Raw genomic sequence first — 21,757 nt, 5'->3', positions numbered from 1 at the left:
CACTGCTGAAAATTTACAGGATTTAGCTTAGAGAACAGGTGGGCAAGCGCTTGCGGTCAGCATCAATCCAGGAATCAGTGTGAGAGGGAAGAGGTGTGCTAACGTCTTAACAAACAATTCGATGAGTGAAGGTATGGGTGTTAACGCCTTTGAAATGCATCTCAATAGAGGGAAGAGGTGTGCTAACGTCTTAACAAACAATTCGATGAGTGAAGGTATGGGTGTTAACGTCTTTGAAATGCATCTCAGTCTCTATTAACAAGCAGCAGGTTTGCTGCAGAGCTCAGCTTGACTGCTGAAACTGATGAGGGTCGGCACAAGCCCGAACTTCTGAACATCGGGGAAAATGACATGGTTACGGCGGGGAACGCGTGGCGGGCGACTCGGGAAGGCTGCACCTCAGCACGGCGAAAGGAAGAGGGGTAGGAGTTTGGGATAAAAGGGAGATCCCCGAGAGAGAAAGCCCCGTGGGCGTGTGGCTTCTGCCTTTATTCGAAAAAAGATGCAGGACGCCTCTGTCTCTTTTGTGGACATTGGTTTTTCACAGCGTGATTTTCCGTACGACTGTCTCCACGGCCGAGGCCGGGGTGCCCTCACGGGCCGGGGTGCCCTCACGGGCCGAGGCCGGGGTGCCCTCACGGGCCGGGGCCGGGGTGCCCTCACGGGCCGGGGCCGGGGCTCGGCAGCCGCCGCCAGCACAGCCTCTTCCGGCCGCTCCAGCCTCCGTCTCTGTGGTTGTTCCTCCCGCTCCTCCCTGCGGGGCGGCGGCGATGGCGGAGCCGGGGAGAGCCGGCGGGAGCCCCGAGCCCCCCGTGCAGGTGGTACGTGACAGGCGGGGCCGGGCCGGGGTGCTCCGGGCTGGGTGTGCCCGGGGCGGACACGGCGGCTCGGGCGGCGCCGGGGCTGGCCCGGGAGAGCTCTCCTGGAGGGCTCGGTGCCGGCAGGTTCGGGTACACGGGGTTGGCAACGAAAGTCGTAAAATCTTCCTGCAACACTTCCTGTTTTTGTTACTTCCCGTACTTATATACATATATATATACATACATATACATATATGTGTATATAGTGTGTATATATATATAATATATATATTATATATATTATATTTTTGTGTATGTGCACTTATCTATGAATGAAACACACAGGTAAATAAAGTTAAATATACGACATCTATCCCTATCTGTGCCTATGTAGCTATATATAAATAGAAATATAAAAATACAGGAATGTATGTAATATTTGTCTGGAATGTGTGGCGTTCAGGGAAAAACAGGTCGTGTCGCAATGCTCACGTCCAGGTTTGATTCACAGCTCTGTTTCAAGAGTCATATTTGGCTCACAGGCCATGAAACTCCTCTCTGTTGGATGCTGCTGTAAATAAATCAGCCTCAGCTAATGAAATGGTAATTGGGACTCAGATCACTCAGATTGTCACTCAGATGATTTGTAACGCCAAAAGCACATTAGTTGTTTGCAATTTATGCCTCCAATGCTCAAAATTACTTTAAGAGATTTACGCTCTCTGTAGTTCACTGTTTTGGTAGCAGTCTTCTAGTATTCATCTGTGCTGGGACAGGAGAACTAGAATAACCATCTGTGCTGGGATTGAGAAGTAGGAGTTGGCATAAACTCTAGCAAAAGGACACTGGGAAAACCATTCTAGGTTTCCTTATGCCTGCTTTTAGTGAGTGCCTTAGCAAGGCTGGTGTTTGACCCTGGAGAGAGGGTTTGTCAGCAATGCCAGAGCTTGTTGAGCTTGTTTTGGGACAGGAGAAGCAGACACAGTCTCTGGAGGTTTTTGCTATGAGACTGTACCTGTAAGTGAAAGAGTGCCCTGGTTCATGTTTTTCCCCTCTTTAAATGGTCCAAGGAGATTGAATTATTCTGGTACAGTCACACAACATTAAAAGCCAATTTATGACTGTCCAATTGCAGCTCTTAAGCCAGGGTACAAATCTGGTAATGAACAAGGGAGAAATGAAAGTCTAGATTGTTGATTTATCCTCAAACTAAAACTAAACACCAGTTTAGTTTTGGAATACCAGTGAGCTGAGCAACAATGGTGGAACCTAAGAAAACTCTAGTAAACAACATCAGCTATACTCTGAAGTGTTAATCCTATTGCTAAGTACAGTTACTTGTGTGGATTCGTTGATTTTTCAGGTTTTACACAGAAGTATCACCAGCACTTCAGCTCTGAGCCTTAGTTTGGCAGAGGTCCAGTTCTGCATGGTGGTTGTGGTTCTGTGGAAGTAGAATTTGCTCACAGTAATGTGTTTAGGAGCATGTTAATATATTATGAGTTCAGTTCAGAGCACCTCAGTGCCACCAGGTATTTATGGGTTGTTTTATATGTGCTGCCCTCAAAGTACTTTTTTCTGCTTTCAGTTCAAACTAAACAGGGAGGTCAAACATCATCTTGCTATTTTGCACCGCTGCCCTGACTTAAAACAGGAGTGCACCACGGAAAAAAAGCAAAGAAGTTCCAGTTTTCAAACCAATGGCGAGCTACTTGGTGATGGCTTAGTCAAATTTTTACTAAGTGAATCAGAAAACAAATTGAAAAATAACTGATTTTTCTTGATGTGCAAAAGTGCACAAGTTCATATTGTCATTGGAAGAATCGTAGAACCCTTTTTTCCTTAATGTATATGTTAGATTGATTGGTATGAATGTGTAGGGTCATATTTTAATTGCCATGTTCACATAAAGCATATTAAAATCTTGAGTAAATTGAATATAATACCTCAGAATCACAGAATTTTTCTTTTATTTTAGTCTCAAAGTACTAATCTGAGACAGTTCTGAAATAATCTTTTTTTGTCTGTATGTTGTAGTTATTGGGTAATCAGTTTCACTTTTTTTTTGTTTCTCACTATGTTATTTATCTCTCCAAAACACAAATCAAAGGCCTACTTAGCTTTAGAGCAGTTGGAGGTGGAATAATTTTTAAAATCTGGGTTGCAGCCCCAGGGTCCAGCTGCATATATGAGCATCTCCAATTAGGCTTGAAGAGAAATTGATGATTAAGATGTATTAATGGAGGACAAAAGTGAGGAGAGTCTTACAAAATGCAGGAATACAAGAAACAGGTCAGGATGGTGCTGCAGTTGTTTCATTTGTGGGTTTGCTTCAGTGGTCTCTCCTATTTCCTTGGACTTCTATCAAAAACCATCTTGTGGAACTTAATTTAAAAATAAGCTTGATAGAGAAGACAGCAAATCATATATTTGTAATGAAAATAAAGGTTCTTTGCCCACTTTTATATTAAGATGCATTTTTTGGTGAAAGTTAGTTTCAGAAGGATCTGCTACTTCTCCTTTTAACTAAATATACAGTAAGTAAACAAAAATATGCTTCCTGACATGCATGTGGATTTCTGTTTGTTTTTTGTAGTCTGTCATTGTGCCTGTTCACAACAGTGAATGCTGGTTAGATGAATGCCTGAAGTCAGTTTGGGAACAAGATTTTAAAGGAACCATGGAGCTGTCGATTTTTAATGATGCCAGTAAGGTGTGTGTCAGACCTTCTTTAAAATACTCTCCAAGTAAATACTGTCTCTAACAAGAATTTTTGGTTCACTTCAACACACAAATTAAAATAGCTGCATCTGTGTCATTATAATTTTTTCTAGGATTGTTCAGCTGAAATAATTGAAAAATGGAAGATCAAGTTGGAAGAAGTTGGTATTTCAGTAATCATTGGAACCAACAGTTCCTCTCAGCCTCGAGGTGGTATGTAGCTTCATTTTGTGCAAGTTTGGTTCTTATTGCAGGCACCTTCTGATTTTTAGTTTGAAAAGTGTCTTTGTAGCCATTTCCACTGCAATGGAAAAAAACCCACATTGTTTTCTAGAGCTCTGTTTGAAAACTCATTCCAATTTGAATTTGGCCCTGTTGCTTTGGGCTCTGTAGAATTTGTTTATATGTTCAAGGAAAGAAGAACTTGGCTTAGCACTTGTGTGCTCTACTCTGCAAAAGCAAAAGAATTTTGTTTAATTGTAGTATACACAATGTTGTTAATGCTTACAATTTTACTGTGGCTTTCTGATCTCTGATTTATCTTCAGGAGATGGGTTCTAAGAAAAAAATACATTAAAAATTCCTTGCATAAGGATTTTAAAAGTAAATGCATATTTTTCAGTCCAGAAAAATAGACCCTGAAATAGAAAACAAATACCTTTTTGATATTGCTTCAATGATCAAATCAAAACAGAGGTTTCAGGAGTTTTGCTGTGAGCTAAAATCTCACTAAAGTCTCAAGTATTCACTCAAAGGGCCAAAGCAATATGTTTAGTGAGCTGTCAGACAGGTGTATGATGTGATCCCCTGTTCATTTGCATGCTAATATGAATTATCTTCCACTGCAGGAGATTGCAAATAAATCTCTTTAAACAGATTTTCTTTTGCTTGCTTTGGTTGGTTTATGTTTGGGGGGGTTTTAGCACAAAATCTTCCTAAAATGTAAAACAGAAATAAAAGTCAGTTGGTTTTTGGAGAAGCTGTTGTTGAGTGCCAGTGAAGTTGGAAGATCACAAAGGAAGAACAGTGTGCTCACATTTTGTACTGGAGCTCTGTAACCAATGTTGCTGTCATTCTGGACTTTGTTTTAATGAGTGGACAGGTAGGAACTGTTGTTTCCAAGTTTGTGTCTTTGAAGTTATCTCTTAAAAGTCGCATTTTGGAAACACTGTAACACAGAATTTGGACAGTTTCTCTTTTTCACTGCGCGTCCTGTTTGAAGTGTAAAGAAACTCAGGCTCATTAGAGTCTCCTCAAGATGAGCTGCTTGTGCAAAAGCCCACTTCTGTTTCAGAAAGTTGGCTTTTCATCCCCTGTTGAAACATGCAAATAAATTGGGAGTTTGTGCACTGAATTCATCTGCAACCTGGTAGAGGCCCCTGGTTTATTTACTGCCATTTCTCCTGACTGTAGGCTTTACATCTGTTTTTGAATAGTTGTCAGACACAGCAATACTGAAGTAACACAGCATAACCCTTCCTATAAATATTTTTAGTATTTTAATACCTTTAGCATGAACTGGTGGTGTTTTGACAGTGCAGCTTGTAATATTAGAACTATTGGGCTGCTAATGACAAAAGGCAGACAAGGTTTTTAGAGGGAATTTTTCTCTTTTGGGCAGCTGATACAGCTGCAGTTGAGCAATGTCAAGAATTACACATAATCCTGTAACTTTTTCTTCTTTTTCTCCCCCCTCTGCTATTGGGTGATCAGTTTCTTTTCAAAACTGACTTCTTTCACTGATCAGGAAACTGATCAAGAAACTGAGTAGGTTACAATTTTTTAAGTCAAAGAACAATCCCAGAGGTTGTTCGTTCTGATACTTAAGATAGTTGGTAATGTTTCTGCTAATACCATCGTGTTGTGTAACATATTTGCCATTTTTACAAACATTTGCTATGTCTAAAGTCTTGCTCCTACTAGAGTGTTGTATCAATTGTGTATAAACTAGGTTTTAGTTTGCCAGAACACACAAGCAGGATGGGTTTTTTTTAAATTTTAGAATTCTGATGTCCGTTCACCTTTGCACTTCAGGAAACTGAACCCAAAACTGAGTTCCAGTTGTGAATTCCATTGTGCCAGTAGGGATATGTCAGATTATTTTTTGGTTTAGCATGCTTTTGTCAGTGTTGGGGTAGCTGGAGACTGAAGAGATCTTTTAATAAATTGGGAGTGGGAGGGGCTGTGCACTATTTAAATATATAATTTAAATAATAGTGTGAAACGCATAGTTCTGCTAAAAAACAAACCCAAGTTTATCCATGTGAGAGACACTCTCAGGTCACCATTAAAACACGGACATCTTTGCTTCATGGTTGTTAAATTTTTGAAGCAGGTTACTTGACATCCATAGGATTTGTTTGCTTTTGGTGATTTACTTTCATTTTGTTAAGGACTAGGTACAACTGGAAGGAGTCTTGCCTTTAAAAGAAGATGCTTTGGTACAGAAACAATGTGCTAGTCAGGCTTCACATCTTCGACTATTTACACAAGATTAGGATTTATTCCTGATTCTTTTCTAACATGTAAAAGAAAGGGGGGGAACCTTGGAAAAAAGAAAGGGTCACTTGCCTAAAAAAAGGAAACCTTTTTCTTTCCAAGAGTAAGGAATGTTAATATCTCACTGAGGCTTAAGTTTTTACGGCTGTAACCATGGTAACAGGCTCTTTTCACCAAGTAAGCAGGCCTTACAAAACTCAGAGACCTGGCACAAACATTTCATTTTGTTCAGTAGAGTAATATTAAAGAATTTTTTTTACTCATGCCAAACACAGAATTTGTTGTGGTGAAAGAATTTTTAATACCTAGTTTCTTCTATGAGGAGTTACATTTATCTTCTTAATAATTTAAAAAATATGTGTATTTTCTTCTCTCTCTTTCCTCTAAAAGATATCTGGTATATGAAAAACTTCAGGATGTTTCTGTCTTAAACATAGCAAGAAATATTTTCCAACTTGTTCTCATAACAAATACTAGATATTCCGGGATTTTATTTAAAGTGGTTTATTTGAAAATGAGATCTGAAATACTTCAGGAAGTTCATAGAGTAATATAATTGCCATCTTCTAGTTGCCTTGAAGCCTCCTTCACTCTTTCCTTACATTTTTGATTGCTTGTAATTCATTATTATCCATTGAAGGTTGTTGAAGTATTTGGGTGTGTTAACACAGCACTGAAATGTAAGTGCAGGCTGCTTTACAGCTGCTGTGGCTTCTGATAGTACCGAAGTGTTTAAAGTTGGGCACATTTAATTCTGCCATAATTTCTGTGCTGTTCTTTTATCTCCTGCTTTACTAGGGGTAAGTGAAGGACTGGGGCTGCTGCTTTGGCGTGCCCAGGCCTGCTGACTTGCATCACTTGTTTGCCACCCAAAGTGCTGGTGCCAGGACCCAGCTCTGCTGCTGTGGCAGCTCCTGTCCCTGCCAGCTGCTTTTCTACTGCCAGTAGGAAGGAGACTGAGAGTTACTGTGCAGATGAGATTCCATACTCATAGGTCTGTAAAAGGCAGTATGTAAACATCCTGTAAAATAATAAATCCAAAAAACCCACAGTGAAGAGAAGTTGAGGTGAGGATTAAAGTACATGAGAAAAAATAACACAGTTATAAGGAAGAGCCTTTATTAGTCCTGTTCTGGTGGTAGTTGACATAATGTTCCTTGAGGCAGTAAGAAATGCACTCATAAGTCTTTTTCTGTACTTGGACAGCTCAGCAAAATAGCCAAGGAGCACGTGCATTACAACTAAGGGAACCTTTGAGCCCAGTTAAATCTGTTTCCTGAGCATACTTAAATTTGTAGCACGTAAAAGGATAAGAGAATTACAGAGCTCTGCTTTTTTTCAAACGCAAAGTCAGAAACTTTGTGGATAATATTATTTAAAATTATTCTGCTCCACTTCATGGTGAGTTTTTTTGGCTTTGCATTTCCAGTTTTTCCCCTGAAGAGTAAAAACCTTACAGTATTGCATGTCTTCACTATGTTTATTTTGCAGGTCAGGGTGATCTTGCTGGATTCCCTGACTTGGTTCCATTAATACTCCAAAGGAAGCTTAAGTGTTAACATGTGACCAAGTGGAATCCATGCAGCATTTTTCAGACTAGCACTGGATATAGTGTGGGCTTTTCTTAGAATGCTGGGCAAGAATTCAGAGGTCGGAATGTTCTTAGGTTCACCTTGTGTACCTGCAGAAATGATCCCAAGTAAGCATTCCCACTCCAGTGGTTGCTGCAGTCCCATCCTTACCTTCAACTCTGGATTCCTGCTCCTTCCTATTTTTCTGCTTCTGCCATTTGTTTGATCCTCCAGAACAGTCATCTGCTTCAGAAATTAAGCCGACAGAAAAATTGTCTTCTTTGGTTCATTCATTTCTTCCTGAAATGAATGAGTTGGTAAAAAAATTCACCAAGTGTCAGGAGGTGAGAAACTGAGACACCCTGGGTGCCAATGTTTTCCTGAAGTGGCATTTCAGTGTGGTCTCCATTGAGGATACAACATGTTGTGGTATAAATAAATCACATTTGTGCTCTGTGTATGTATCTGTAAATCAGCTTGCTTTGGCTCCTCGCTGCGTCCCCTTTACACAAATGGCACGTGAAGTTTTTGTATTTGCAAACTTGTTACTTAACAAGCACCAAAGAACAGACATTTCTGAGTCCCTCTGAGATCCCTGATGGGAAAAACAGCAGTTTCTGGTCCTTCCCTGCCTCTTTTATGATTTGCTGGTATTTTTAGGGCTTGAAAGATGAATGTATGTACAGCCAAGGGTTTTCAGCATCTGCTCTTTGCAAGGGGTTGGCCTAGAGGACCTTTAAAGGTCCCTTCCAGCCCAAAGCTTTCTGATTCTGGATATAAAGCCTGCCCTTTTCAAGATACACATTACATATTATATCTTTGGGGAGGGCTGGCAAAAGTACTCTTATTCCACTTGATTGTAGAATTCTGGTAGTCACTCAGAGAGCATGAGTGACATAGCCCTCCTATTTCAATATTCACAAATTACCTTCTTTAAATATGGAAAAATCTGGTACTTTATGTGATACTGATTTTTGTATTTTCTTTCATTTGTTCCTCACTTTATTAAGATTTAAAAAGATGCAACAGTAAAACACCTCCATATTTTTATCTGCTTTCTCAACAGTTGGATTTGCTAAAAATCAAGCAGTAATTCAGAGCTCAGGAACCTATCTCTGCTTTCTGGATTCAGTAAGTTAATGCTTTTTGTCTAACTTGGTTTTGTCAATATAATCCTTTCCTTTTTAATGGACTTGCTGATTTGCTGCAAGACAACCTGCTTAAAGGAGTTTGTTTAATGTGCTGGTTGCTATTTATGGCTGTAAAGTTGTATTCCAACCTGTAGAAAGCCTTACATCATTCTTTGATTATATCAGATTTCACAAGCTGCCGTGAACAGGGCTGGGCAAGGTTGGTATTTAGGTGTTTTGAGGATATTTCTTTCCCACATTCTTCAGAAAATTGTATTGATGAGAAACTAAGAGCTAATCTACCGGCTTTTTAATGTAAAATAGGAGAAGTCTCACCTTCCAAGTGGAATTTTTTTTTTCCTGTCCTTTGTTGGATATCTTCTGTGAAGGCATTGAGCTCGGTAACCCCCAGATAAAGATCTCTCTTGGTGCAGCTGAATATGCAGGAATGGTTTCAGAGAGGTGCCCAGCTGAGCACCGCAGTGGGGCCGTGTGCTGGGAGCAGGCAGGAGGAGCAGGACCTTCGAGGCTCACTGGTCTCCTGTAATTTCACCTGAAGAATGATTTTTTTTTCCCCTCTGAATTGGAACTGAGCTATGGGTTAGGGTAGTACAGGATGAACTGGCTGCTGCCAGGGTTGGTTTTCAGCTACAATTCAACTGAATATTATGATTGTCTGTGCTTGTTAAAAAGTGTTGTGTGAACTCCGCAGCCATTCTCAGGTTTTAATTAGGGAAATCCTTCGGTTTGCAAACCCCACCTGCCTTATCAACTTGATGGGAGAAATGTTTTCCTGTTCATATGTTAAAATGTTGTGATTTTTGTCATATATTGTTAGTCAGTGAGGCTGTTTACCTATCTAAAATGAAAAAAAAATCAAAACCCAAGGGAACTTATTTATGATTTGCAAAGTTTGGGTATCCTAGGCTTGCATTACATTGCACAGGGCATTCCAGGGAGTCTGTAGGATGAGGAATGTGTGCTCTTGGGCTGGCTGGAGTTATCTGAGTCCACGAGTACATGAATGAGAAATTAATCTACTCTTGTCCCATGAAGCTTCATATCTTCTGTCTCAAATATGTACAGCATGATGTTCTGAAGTAATTTATGGGTTAGTGTTTCTTTTCCATCCAGACAGATGTTTTACAATCACTAGCAGTAAACTAGAAAATCAAATTCTCCAAATGAAGTTAATTCATATTTTCATAGTGATTCTTCAGAATTCTCAGTTTACCATATATTAAAATCTTCCTGCTGCTGTGTTGTTTCTGTTGGCTGACTATTGCAGGAAAACAAAATGTCAGGGAAGCAAATTACAATTATTAAGGGATATGACTGGTAATGATACTGCATTTCTGCAATATTGCCATTAGCAGAAGTTTATACTTAATACTATCAAGAATTACTTGAAGTGAGTTGAGGATCTTATGGTTTATAGTGTGGATAAGCTTAGGAGAAGTCACCAAGATTTTCTGTTCCATGCATTTCTATCACTTCTTCAAATCAGAGGCATTCTGGGCTACCAGAAGCCTAACCTTGTTACAAAAGAAATATTAAATACCTGGCATTACTTAAATGTATTTTCTACTGTCTCCCCTTGTGCCTACCATGTTTTGCTGAAAACAGATCAGAGCAAATAAAATGGATGTGGAAACTGCTACAAGTCCAAAAATTGCTCAGTGTTTTGGCTGCAGTTAGTAAATGTTGTGTGATAGTAGCTGGGAGCCAGATGTTGCCAGCTGTTTAACAACTCTGCTTCCACACAGCACCTACCTTCTTCATTTCAGTCACCAGTCCAGTATCCAGCTCTCTAGGAAGGAATGTTGATATCAGCCTGTTGGAATGTGCTGCAGTAATGGCAAGGAATTGACCTTCAGAAGTGCAGCCACAATTTCAGGTTTGCTACAGGTGGATGTGGAGAGGAATGGAGCTGGGGCTGTTTGTGCACATTGCAAATAGGTGGAGAAATGCATTCCTGGCTTTTTGTGCATTCTTTGTTTTTTCTGTGAACTGAAATGAGTGGATGAGCATATTTGGGAGCATCTTTGGAAATGCTGGCTCCAGCAAGACTGCTTCTGCTTGCCATTCCAGCTGGAGCCAAGCTGCTCGTGTTATGTCTCTCAACACAGATTTCTGAGGACAACAAACTGGGAAGAAATGTGGAAAAAAAGGGTTACAGGTCTCAGAACTGTCAGAATTTGATCAGCCTTTTCTAGTATGAAGTGGCAGCTGTTGGACTAACAGCTATTGTGGAGTTTTTTTTACTGTGGTTGTTGTTACAGATTTCACCATCACGCTACTGAGGCATTTTTTCCCCTCTGGGAAAACAAGTAACAATTTTTTCATGTATAACATTTACAATATATTTCACTGTTAACTTTTCTTCTTCAAATTGTCTGCAGTTATGGTTTTATCTGCCAGTTTCATTGTACTGTAGCTGTAGTTTGTGACTTCTTCTGTCTTTGTTGGAAGCATTTACCCACTTGCAGCACAGCAGAAGTCTTACACTAAAAATTCTTCTTTGAACTGCTGTTTTCATTGACATGCACATAAACATGCCTCTACTTGTCTGAAACTGTATTTCTTTAAAAAGGATCGTGCTTTCATTTCATCTTAATAATCTGTGTAGTTTCCAATTATTTCAGCTTTATTCAGTGTGTTGTTGGAGAGTTCCTTTCTGTTAAAGAAGACACATAAAAATGTGTCCTTTTTTGACCTGCAGTGTCTCAAGTTATAATCACTTGAGAACTTAACGTGCCTGTTTTAATCTTTTGAAAGGCTCTGTTGGCAATGTATCACAATTTCAGAGATTCTCAGGCAGTTCAAAAACATGACTTTAAACCATTTTGCCACAGTGTCACTGCTTGCTAATAGTCAAAAATGCCATGGGGACACAGGTAAGTTTTATTCACCCAAAATGAGGGTGAACCACAGCAGATTTGTCATTCCTGTGATGGAATTGGCAGCTGCTGACCTGTGTCTTTTGGTTTGGGAGATTGATTTGCATGATTTAAGATTGTAATTCTTTATTGCTGTGTGCATAATTGCTTAATTTCAAATTGCATGTGTTCCTTGAGGTTCAAGTCCAAACCCACCTCGCTGAGGGGGTGTTGCTAAAGGCCTTGCAGGAAGGTGGTTGGACCTTCTCTAGCCAGATGTGTCAGGCACACTCAGTTATGAACAGATTGTTTTTCCAGCCTCTGTAACTTCCTGGGTTTGGAAGCATGGATTTCCTCTTAGTTGCCATTATACATTACAGGCACTAGTAAAATATTCCTCCTTTCTTTCAAATTAGTCTGTGTTTCTTAGGAAGTGAAGATGTGATCAGAGTCCATGTATTTCCTTTCTGTTTTTTAACATACTGTTCCTTGGGATCTTATCCTCTGATTTAAAAACTGAAATAAGCTGTTACACAAATAGCAGGTGTGGATGTAGTGGTGAACTCCTTTACCAGAAGAGTTGTCCATGTTTCCTAAGCACTAATGATCCCCAAAAAGTCAAAATACGAGTGCTTGAAGGCATCATCCCTATCATTTTTAATACAAGCACATTTTGTAAAGATGTGCTTGTATTAAAACCAGATTAAATGCCTCTGTCTTGTATGAAAAGTTAAATAAGCAAACCTTCAGAATTTGGTTGCCATAACCTCTCCCTACATGTCTTCATGTAGTCACCAGTTAAAGAGGGCATTTGGAATCACTGGTGAAGCTTTTCTGGGTTTACTGACTTTGCTGCTGAACACCTTGTGAGTTGCCTGCCTCACTTGGCTGCAGACACATAATTTTTTTCAGTGATCTAACTGTGACAAAATAATCAAAGGTGATCTCCAGCGAGCACAGAAAAGCAAGATATGGAAAGGCATTGTCTGCATTTGTTGGATAAATGCACTGAGGTGGGAGCTGCTTCTACAGCAAAAGATTCCTGACCAACTAATAGTGATGCTTAATTAAAAGATTCCATTAAAAAGATTGTCAGGCTCATAAGAGCACCACATAGATCTTTCCATGTAGACCTGTTTGTTGCTATCCTCAAAAAAAAGAGGTGCTCAATGCAGTCAGCTTCTTAAATTTGAAATGTTTTCTTTGTTGGCCCCTTCTTTCTCAGTTTAATTTGGGAGTAGAAACAGAAAAGTAGCATTTTTTTCTTACGATCTTGCAAGTACTGACAGATGATTAGTCCCAGGTGATTTGTGGGTGCCATTTGTGTGCCTGGCTCCAATGAGTTTGATAGTGTGGGGCTGTTCAAACGCCAGCCCCTGGAGAATTGCCTGGGATCTGGGTATTTCCTTCAGCAGAGCTGTTGACAGGCCAGTTTTTGGAGGTCCCAGGCATTTCACTTTCCTGCTTTGAGGAGTTGAACTGAACAACAGCAAAGAAAGATTTTCCCTCTAGTCTGAGCAGGTGCAGGATAAATGAACGGACCATTTGATGAATTGAAAGATTTTGGAGATGCCATGTTGTTGCTCAGTGAGTGAAGCATTCCTCCCGCTGTTGCTGCTGGTTGTATTTTGAATTTAATAGCTGTAATGGGAAGAAGGTGCTGTTGTTATGGGAGTGGAGTGTATCAGCTCTCAATCCGTTTTATTTTTTCATTTTGAGAAGCCAAATATGAAGGACTTTGGAAAAGTCCAAAATGAGAAGCTGAGTCTGTAGTGTCAGCTTAAGAAAGCACCTCAATACTGAGCTATAATGTTTTGTTTTCTGTGAACTTGCCCTTGGTTGCAAAAAGTAGATGTGTATTGTGCACTGAATTGTACATTTGTTTTACTTTCTCAAGTGCAGAAGCACCAATTTTTAAGGGAAAATGATGAAGTTAGCACTGTGGAGCCCAATGTGATCCACACAGCCTGGCTGAAGAGGCCAGCCTTTGTATTCCAAGTAGATGATTAGGAAAGGCATGCACTTATTTAACATTTATTTTGAATTTCTTTTCTTTTGTCTATTCTTTCCGTGGAAGAAATTTCTCTTCATCCTGTATATCTGCTAGGGGACAACCATTAGAGACTTCCATGTGAACAGAGAAAACTGGATTTTATTGTAAACTTCTGTTTTCTTAAAATTCTTTTTCAATGTAAGTCACTGCTACTATTGTTATCTTCCCTGCTCTCACCTAGGAAACAGAAACAAACTAAATATACTTCCCTTTTTTCTATAGGCTTTTTTTTTTCCTGTCTGAAATGAGTGAAAAATAATTTGGAAAGTGTTTGCCTGATTACTGAGGTTTTGTTCTCAGTGTTAAACCAAAAAAAAAAAGAAAAAAAGATGATCAAACTCTGCCTGTAGAAACTGAAGTCTGGCAACACATTTGCTGAGTTCAATATCATAAGTGCAACAGCTTTGATAGAAAATTTGTGGTTCATCATGTACTGTTGGGTAAAATTGTTGTTTAATACTACAGTTGTTAAAATTCCATCATTTTTTTAAGGTGCTCTTAATTTGTGGTACAATCGCTTTGGTTTTACTCATTCAGATTTATTTTGGTTTTTAAATACCAATCCTAAATCCATCCTAAGGTTATTTCACTATAAATGCATTTATAAATGCATGGTTGCCTTTCCAGGCACCCATAGTGAGGAATCTGTCAAAGCTGGATTTTGCAGTTACTTTTCTGGTATCAACCTGAATCCAAAGAAGCTGAATGATGGTTGCATCTCATTTCTGTCTGGGGTGTGATTTCTGTTTTGGGCTCATTATTATATTACTCATTACTATTATATATATAATACTATATATAGTATTATTATATTACTCATTATTATAGTATTTGAGATTATGTCCTCAACTATTACATTCTTTTTTCCCCCCATCTTTCTTTCTTTTTCCATGAACTCAGAAGGTATCACAGAACCATCCAGCAGTGCAGTGTGTGTGTAAAGCTGCTAATAAAACAATGAGAATTATTAAAATAAATAAAGGTCATCCAGGGTAAGAGTTCATGGAGTTTTCCAGCATTAGAGAACAAAGCTGTATTAATAAAAAGAGGCATTTAGAAGTTTTTTGTGTTCTAGTGGCCCCTCTTTAGCTGGAGCTTACAGAATGCTGATGCTCTCTGATAGCCTAAGCCCCAGATCTGTGAGTTTTGCCAGCAGCATCAAACTGAGCCAGTGTTTGCTTAGGGGAACGGGCCACTGCTGTCAGACTGGGTGGTTGTGAAAGCATGACATCGACCTCTGTGGTGCATAGGTTATTTGGATTTGGTTTGAATGCTTTCCATGCTGATTTAACCTTTTTAAATCAAGTATATTATTTTTCATCTTTGAGAATGTGAGAGTTCTCTCTGTCGTGTGGGATCGTGAACAGTGAGATCTTTTAGCACAAGAGCAAATGTGTCTTCTAAAAGATGAGGCTAACATTGTTCTGAGCATTGAAATTCCTGGCTTTTTGGTGGATTTTCCCCTTTTTTATCCCTTTCCCCCCCTTTTTCCCCCTTTTTCCCTTTTTTCCCTTTTCTTCCCCCCTTTTCCCTTTTTTCCTCCCTTCCTTTGGATATTTACCAAGAAAGCATCTAAGAATCCTTAGCAACTTGTAAAGGAGTGAACACAGTTCAGTTAAAATATATCTGCTCTTGCTTATATGAAAAGCAGGTTTTAATTTACAAAAATCAGCTCCATATTTGGAGTAAAGAAATAGGATTATGGTTCTTCTTGTGGGAAGTGGGGTAAAGGTTTTATGGGAAGACTTGCTTGATACTGGAATTCTGGTGCTCTGTTGATAAAGTGGATGAGGTGGTAAATAATATTATTGTAGTTTTGAAGTCATGGGAAATCAGAAGAGTTTTTTTTTTGCTCTATTGGCTTTGAAAATCAGGAGCAGCTGTCATGTTTATTACTAAATATATCCTAAATGCAAAATACAGAAAAATGCTTTTGACAACCTAGTCCTCCCATCTTTTATAAACTTATGTGTGATAGGAGTCAGTTTTATTATTATTTTGTTTTATCTTTAACCTTGAATTGTATTAAATAGTTGGACCTACTTCTGAAACTTTTTTATCATGCATGTTTTGATAAAACTATAGGGGCACCTTTATAGCAAGGTCATTCAACTCTTCAAGCTGTAGATATTTAAACACTAATATATTTTTTGTTTCTGTTGACTTGAAGGGAAGTTTTAATGTGAAAGTCGTTGGAAATTCAATATTGAGGGTTTGTGCTTCAATAGGAAAATCAGAATTTTTCAGTGTGAGGAACTGTTAAAAGGGTGTCTGTAGGAATTCAGGGCTCCTTTGAGTTATGTTTGCCTGATTAAGTTTATTTGGAAATACTCTGAGAAGAAATAGGCTGTGTTAGCTTTAACCAGAATCTCAAAAAGACTGATTCTTTAAAAGGGGGGAAATATGGCACCAACATGGAAAACAATGTAGGTAGAAACCTCAGAGGCCTAAATTTAGGGAAGAAAAATTGTGCTATATTTTCTATAAACTGTAAAATCACTGTCTAGAAAGGATTTAATTTTGATCAGGAAATAATATAATTTTGAAAGGAATCTCTCCTAACAGTTCAAGGCAGGATAGCAAAATTACTGACTTTTCACAAAACAACCCATCTTTTTTGTATGTAAATAGAACAGATCTTTATGCTGCAAGTGGAAGAAGTGCTAACACAAAATTTCAATCCAGGTGGTGTGTTTTAAAGCCAGTGTCAATGCTAATGCGTTCTGTGAGTGTGGGTACTTCCCTTTTTTCCTTTTCCTTAGAATTTTCTCATTTCACAAGAACTTGTTTTTGTGCCCATGAAATATGACATATTTTTAGATCTAGGGACCAAAGGCTTTTCATTTTCAGTGGGAGAAGGTACAGCCAGATTGCAGAGAACATGTCCTGGCATTGCTGCTCTCAGACCTCATGGCTTATCTGAGGGTCGTTCCTTGTCCTCACACTGCCAGCGCTGCTGGGGGAGTTGTGAAAGGCTTGGAGAGTTCCTTGAGAAATAAATGTGAAGTGGGTGTGTGTTGAGATCACAGCACCATTGTCACGTAGTAGTTTCCATCACTTCCAGCTCCAGCAGCTCCCAGTTTAATCCACAAAAAATGCGAAGTCTCTTCATATCTGTTCCATTTGCATTTCTGACTGCAAGCCAGTAAAATGATGTTCATTTAGCAACATATTCTAGTGTGTGTCAGTAGTGTTCTGTGACCCTTTTTATGTTCAGTAACAGTGTGCTATTTATTCCAGGATGATGTGATGATGCCACAGCGGGTTAGGCTGCAGCACCAAGTTGCCATTCAACACCCAAACAGTGTGAGTACTTTTTTCTTGTGTGTATTTCTGGGTTTTTCTTTGACAGAGTTCCGGATACATCTTTAAAAGGATATGAAAATTTCACAGTGGGGCTGGGGGAGGCAAAGCAATAACCAGTGTATTCTCTTCCTTTATTTTTAATCCTTGCACTGAATGGGAGCTTTGATTGAACTTCTTTTCTTCCTTTTATTTTCTCTCTTCAGAAAACCAGATCTCATTACAACAGTGATACTCTTTAGCAAATAAGTATATAGGTTTGGCTAATGTCTGTAATCTAAACGAGAATGCCTTTTTTATGTAGCCTTTCTAAGTCATGTGAAAAGCTGCAAAGGATTGGCTACAGCTATGGTTTATCTGCTTTTAATAATTAAGGAACTGTAAACCATAGGGAATGTGTGGGTTGTTACCACTGATGAACTGCCTGCAGTTCAGCTGATGTTTCTCTCTATGTCTGCCTGTAAAATGAAACATTATTAGAATTCCATTTTTTATTCCTGTGAAATAAACTGTCAGGAATATTCTGTGAGAGAGTTTTTCTCTGATCTATATGATTTTGGTTTTATATGATTTTCTGTGATTAGGGGCAGTGTTCTTTAGAGAGAGTTTGTGCATATGTTCTACTTATTCAAAGATTGTATATATATGTGTGTGTATATATATATATATATCTATAAATAACTTGGCCATTAATTATATAAATAGCTATGGCAGTTAACTAATTTGTCAATACTACTGACAAAGATATTCCTTTACAAACTTGAAAACTGAGTTTGTTTTGTCAGCAAAGTCAGCCTTATTGTTTCCACATCTCTGACATTTTCTCTTGTGATACTTATTTCAATTTATCTTGTGATACTTATTTCAATGTGCCAGAGGTTTCTGGGAAGGAAAGGTTGATTGACTTGGTCTGTCATGAAGGTATTTCCTGTAGGGATCTGAACAAAACACACAGTTTTAGGATTATTGCTCTTTGTCAACTAAACACCTTTTGAACTTTTTGAACTACCAAAGACACTTTTTTTGGCTGAGGAATGTCTGCCAAACAACCTGCTGCTTGGTGGTGGGATGTGTACCTGCTCATCACACCACCTGTATTAGGGCTCTTCTGAAATCTGATCATCCTTACAATGGGATTTATTACATTGGAGCTTTAATAGTACCTGAGTAGCAGTTAACCTAGCTCATATTTCAAACACAATAAAATGATAAATCCAAAGTTGTTTTTGTTTTGATATCCATCAGTTAATGCAATTCTGCAGTCAGATGCCAAAAAAACCAGAAAGGCAAGTTGATCCAGTATGCTTGTTTTATGGAAATTAGTGCTAAGAGCTGTCATATTTCTTGCTTATATGACTTCTATAGATGTAAATGAAGACTTTTTAAATTAGACTAAATTCAACTAAACAGTTTGTAGTCTTTTTAGGAAGTACTTCAACTGTTTTGTTTATATTCTGTTATACTTTAGTGCCCAACAACCCTTAGTATGAACTATGAAATGACAATCAAATAAGTAATAAAGAGGACCTGAGTAGACTGAAGGGCCTTTGTGATCTGTTCTAAGCAACACAAACCTGTTACTGCCATGTTCCAAATTCAGGTGAATTTGTGGTCCTCTTTCAGTTTGGTTCTTGTGCTGGCCTGGCCTTGGCTGGGTTCTGTCACTCCTCAGAAGAACAGGGAGAAAGAGAAGGTGGAAAAAACTCATAGGTTAAGATCAAGGTAATTTATTAAAAGAAAAAGGAGCAGTCCTTTTTCAGTTTGGATCTGACTGCCACTGCCAGACCTTGCCCACACCCAGCCTTGTGGAGAGGGGGAATGTTGGAGAGAGCCTTGGGATCAGGGCTCAGAGCACTGGTGTGTTACCAGCACACAGCCCTGGAGGGCTGGCATGGGCAGAATGAACTCCATTTCCACCAGAGCCAGCACATCTTCCATGTCAAGGTACAGAAAATGTGTGGGGTGCCTGTGTGGGGTGTAACCTGCTGGATCTTACAGAGCTCTCATTCAAAGATCTGAAGGAGAAAGGGGAACATAGCCAGCTGTTTCTGGTGAGCAAATAGATCAGTTTGGTCCAGAGCCCCTCAACAGTTCTGACACAACTTTGAGAAAAGTTGGCCTGGTCACAAATCTACTGAGCAGTGGCAGGGTGGACTTCTGTTCTTAAAAGAATGATCTCTCTGCTGTCCTCAGAATAATATTCTGGCCTTGGAAGATGTTTGGCGATGTTTGAATGAAGATTTGTTCTGTGTTTGAAGTTCTGGCTTGGCTTCAATCAGTCTGATAAACCAGAGTAGGTGGAGGGGCAAAAAAAAAAAAATTAAAACAAAAAGCAGAAGGTTGAGAAATGCCTGTGAAGCAGTGAGCTTTTTTGGTTTGTTCCTGAAATTCTAATTTGCAGACTTGCACTTTCCACTGTTTTGCAACTTCTCCTGACCTGGATTTTTGACTTTATGCAGTCTCCATATACTTTCAGAAATTTTATTCCTAATCCTAGTCCTGCTGATGGTTACTGGCAGTCAGATTTGAAGACCAGTGCTCCCAGTGGGCCCTGGTATTGTAGGCTTCAGTCTGCTGTTGTTGTTATTATTGATCTACAGGTAGGAAAAGTGTCCAACTTTGCCCACCAAGAGAAATCTCCCAGGTCCTAATTAATCCCTGAGGTTCTTCCTCTTTTCTGTTACTCTTAAATGCAAATTGCCTTGCTCTGATTTGAAGTCTGGTTACTAAACAGCAGAACCAAAGATATCAGATGCCTCTGGGATCTTCCCAACAAATTATTCCTTAAAGAAACCCGTGTCTCCATCTCTGAAAAAGCAAGAAGCTTGCCCCAGGTTCAGGTAACACTGAGGTAACAGCAGCAGCCTTTGTGTCTCATTTCCTGGATCACAGACTCCTTAATTGTGCTTTAAATAGCAACTTAATTTCTATTCTCTTAAGCTGCTCTTATCTGGGACACTTTTTAAAAATAATGCGTGTAGGGTGGAACTGTTCTGTCCTTGGAAGTGTTCAGAGTGGAGGATTTTGGATCTCAAAATACAAATCACTAACACATTGTGCTTTTTCTTGAAGAACAACTGCTGTCACCTTGTCCTCTGGTGACTATTCTGCATCATCTCTAAGTCCTTCTCGCATGAATTCTGTAAATAGACACTCTCAGAAGACACAAGTTTTTGAGACTTGGTGTATTTATACTACAAATTCTTAAATTCTGCTTAAGAAATATCAGGCTCAGTGCAAATCCCTAGTTTGAGCAGTTGTGAAGCTCAGGGACATCACACTGGTTTTGTTTATCCCTAGAAGCTGCATCTGTCCCATTTATCCAGGATAAGCCACATGTTGCTTATTTACCAACCACAAAACATGTATGCTTTGTTGGCAGCTAATTAATAGGAAAATTCAAGCTTCTATTTCCCTTAATTCTGAAAAACTATCTTATTCTGTGTTCTTCTGGAGCTCCAACCTAATGTACCTACTAGTGTTCTACAGAGCAACTTTCTAAGTTTGTAGTAGCCCAGGAAATTATTTCCCAAACCACACACACTATGCAGTTTTTCACTCTGTCTCTCAATAATTCTGTTATTTAATTTCAACAGTGCTCTGAGAAATCCCAAAGCTTTTTGTTTCAAGGAGAGAGGGGATGTCAGCTGGATCTGCTCCCTGCTTGCCTTGTTGCTGGATGCTTCCAGCAGGCCCTGCTCTGGGCATGCTGAAGGAGAATCACTGGATCTGGGAATGATCTTGGAGACAATGAGTAACATTTAAGAGCTTATAAAATAACTAAACTTTTCCTCACTGCCCCCTACCTCAGTGAGAAAACAGCTGGAGTGGGAATGAGGGCAATAGAAATAAAGAACATTATTTCCTTTTGTTTTCTCTGGCTCAGTAGGAGGTGACTCAGTGGCAGTGTCACAATGAACACCTTTCTATTTGTTGTGAAATTGCAATCCTCTGTCTCAAACAGGTAGGATACCTGGGCATGTGAGAGAACATGAATATACATTTGCATTTCTTCAATGAGCAATTCTCACTATTTTGCATCTCTAAAGCAGATTTTTGGCATATTCTGTAGCTTGGCTTTAGATCAAGAGCAGCAGTGCCTAAAGCCATTTTTATCTGTTGATTATCTGCCTGTTAACCAATTCCTGAATTCTGCATATCTTTGATGGTTAATGTGACTCTGAGATGGTTGATGGGATCGAGCAACCTGAACAATTCCTGGTGGCTCACAGACCTGTTCACCTGCCCTGGGAGAGCTGAAACAAAAATTGCACAATCCAGGGAATTGGAGAAATCAGCAGATGAATGAGAGCTGAGCTGCTCCTTCCTTTAGGGCACAGCTCTAGCCAAAGGGATTGGCTGCTTCCCTCCCACTCCTGAACTTCACAAATTAACTACATTTAGAAGTTGAGAAGATTTTTTTTTTTTTTTTCCTTTTGGTCTGGAAACATACATTTTTTAGTTCGGAAAGTCAAGATTTAATACTTTTTTTTTTTCATGTCACTGTACCCTGTGCTGTTTGCTTGTTGGGACCTGTCACACCTTTCTGCCACGTGTTGGAAAGTAGCAAGGCTGTTTTTTCCTCCCTCCCTTAGAGAGTGCTCTGCTTACAGAGAGCACTGGTTTGAGTCATATCATTCTTTTCTTGTGGCTAAAATCATCAGATCCACTCGATTCTGTAATTTTGTGGTGTGAAAAGACAGTGAGTGTATGTGATGTTTTATTGAACTGCCATAAAGCAGAACTGCATCATGCTGAATGTTGTCCTCCATTTCAATTCAGTTCTGTACCTCTATTTATT

At 39.3% G+C, this 21,757-nt stretch overlaps 1 protein-coding gene across 7 annotated transcripts in view; it reads left to right on the top strand.

Moving 5' to 3' along the window:
• Positions 1–720: 720 nt before the first annotated feature.
• Positions 721–21,757, top strand: part of B3GNTL1 (UDP-GlcNAc:betaGal beta-1,3-N-acetylglucosaminyltransferase like 1) — a 105,494-nt gene continuing 84,457 nt past the window's right edge. For 5 of the 7 annotated variants that reach the window (XM_041427312.1, XM_041427311.1, XM_041427310.1 and 2 more), the window contains exons 1-5: positions 721–821; positions 3,397–3,513; positions 3,635–3,734; positions 8,658–8,722; positions 16,894–16,959. In XM_041427312.1, the coding sequence (XP_041283246.1) occupies positions 771–821; positions 3,397–3,513; positions 3,635–3,734; positions 8,658–8,722; positions 16,894–16,959 (399 nt within the window). In that variant the 5' untranslated portion in view covers positions 721–770. Of the gene's footprint in view, positions 822–3,396; positions 3,514–3,634; positions 3,735–8,657; positions 8,723–16,893; positions 16,960–21,757 lie in introns of those variants that run through there. The other 2 variants (XM_041427313.1, XM_041427314.1) reach the window with 2 other exon arrangements.

The sequence above is a fragment of the Onychostruthus taczanowskii genome, unplaced genomic scaffold (genome assembly GCF_017590055.1).
Source record: "Onychostruthus taczanowskii isolate IOZ18803 unplaced genomic scaffold, ASM1759005v1 scaffold99, whole genome shotgun sequence".
Lineage (NCBI taxonomy): Eukaryota > Metazoa > Chordata > Aves > Passeriformes > Passeridae > Onychostruthus > Onychostruthus taczanowskii.
This window is presented reverse-complemented; position numbering and strand designations above follow the sequence as displayed.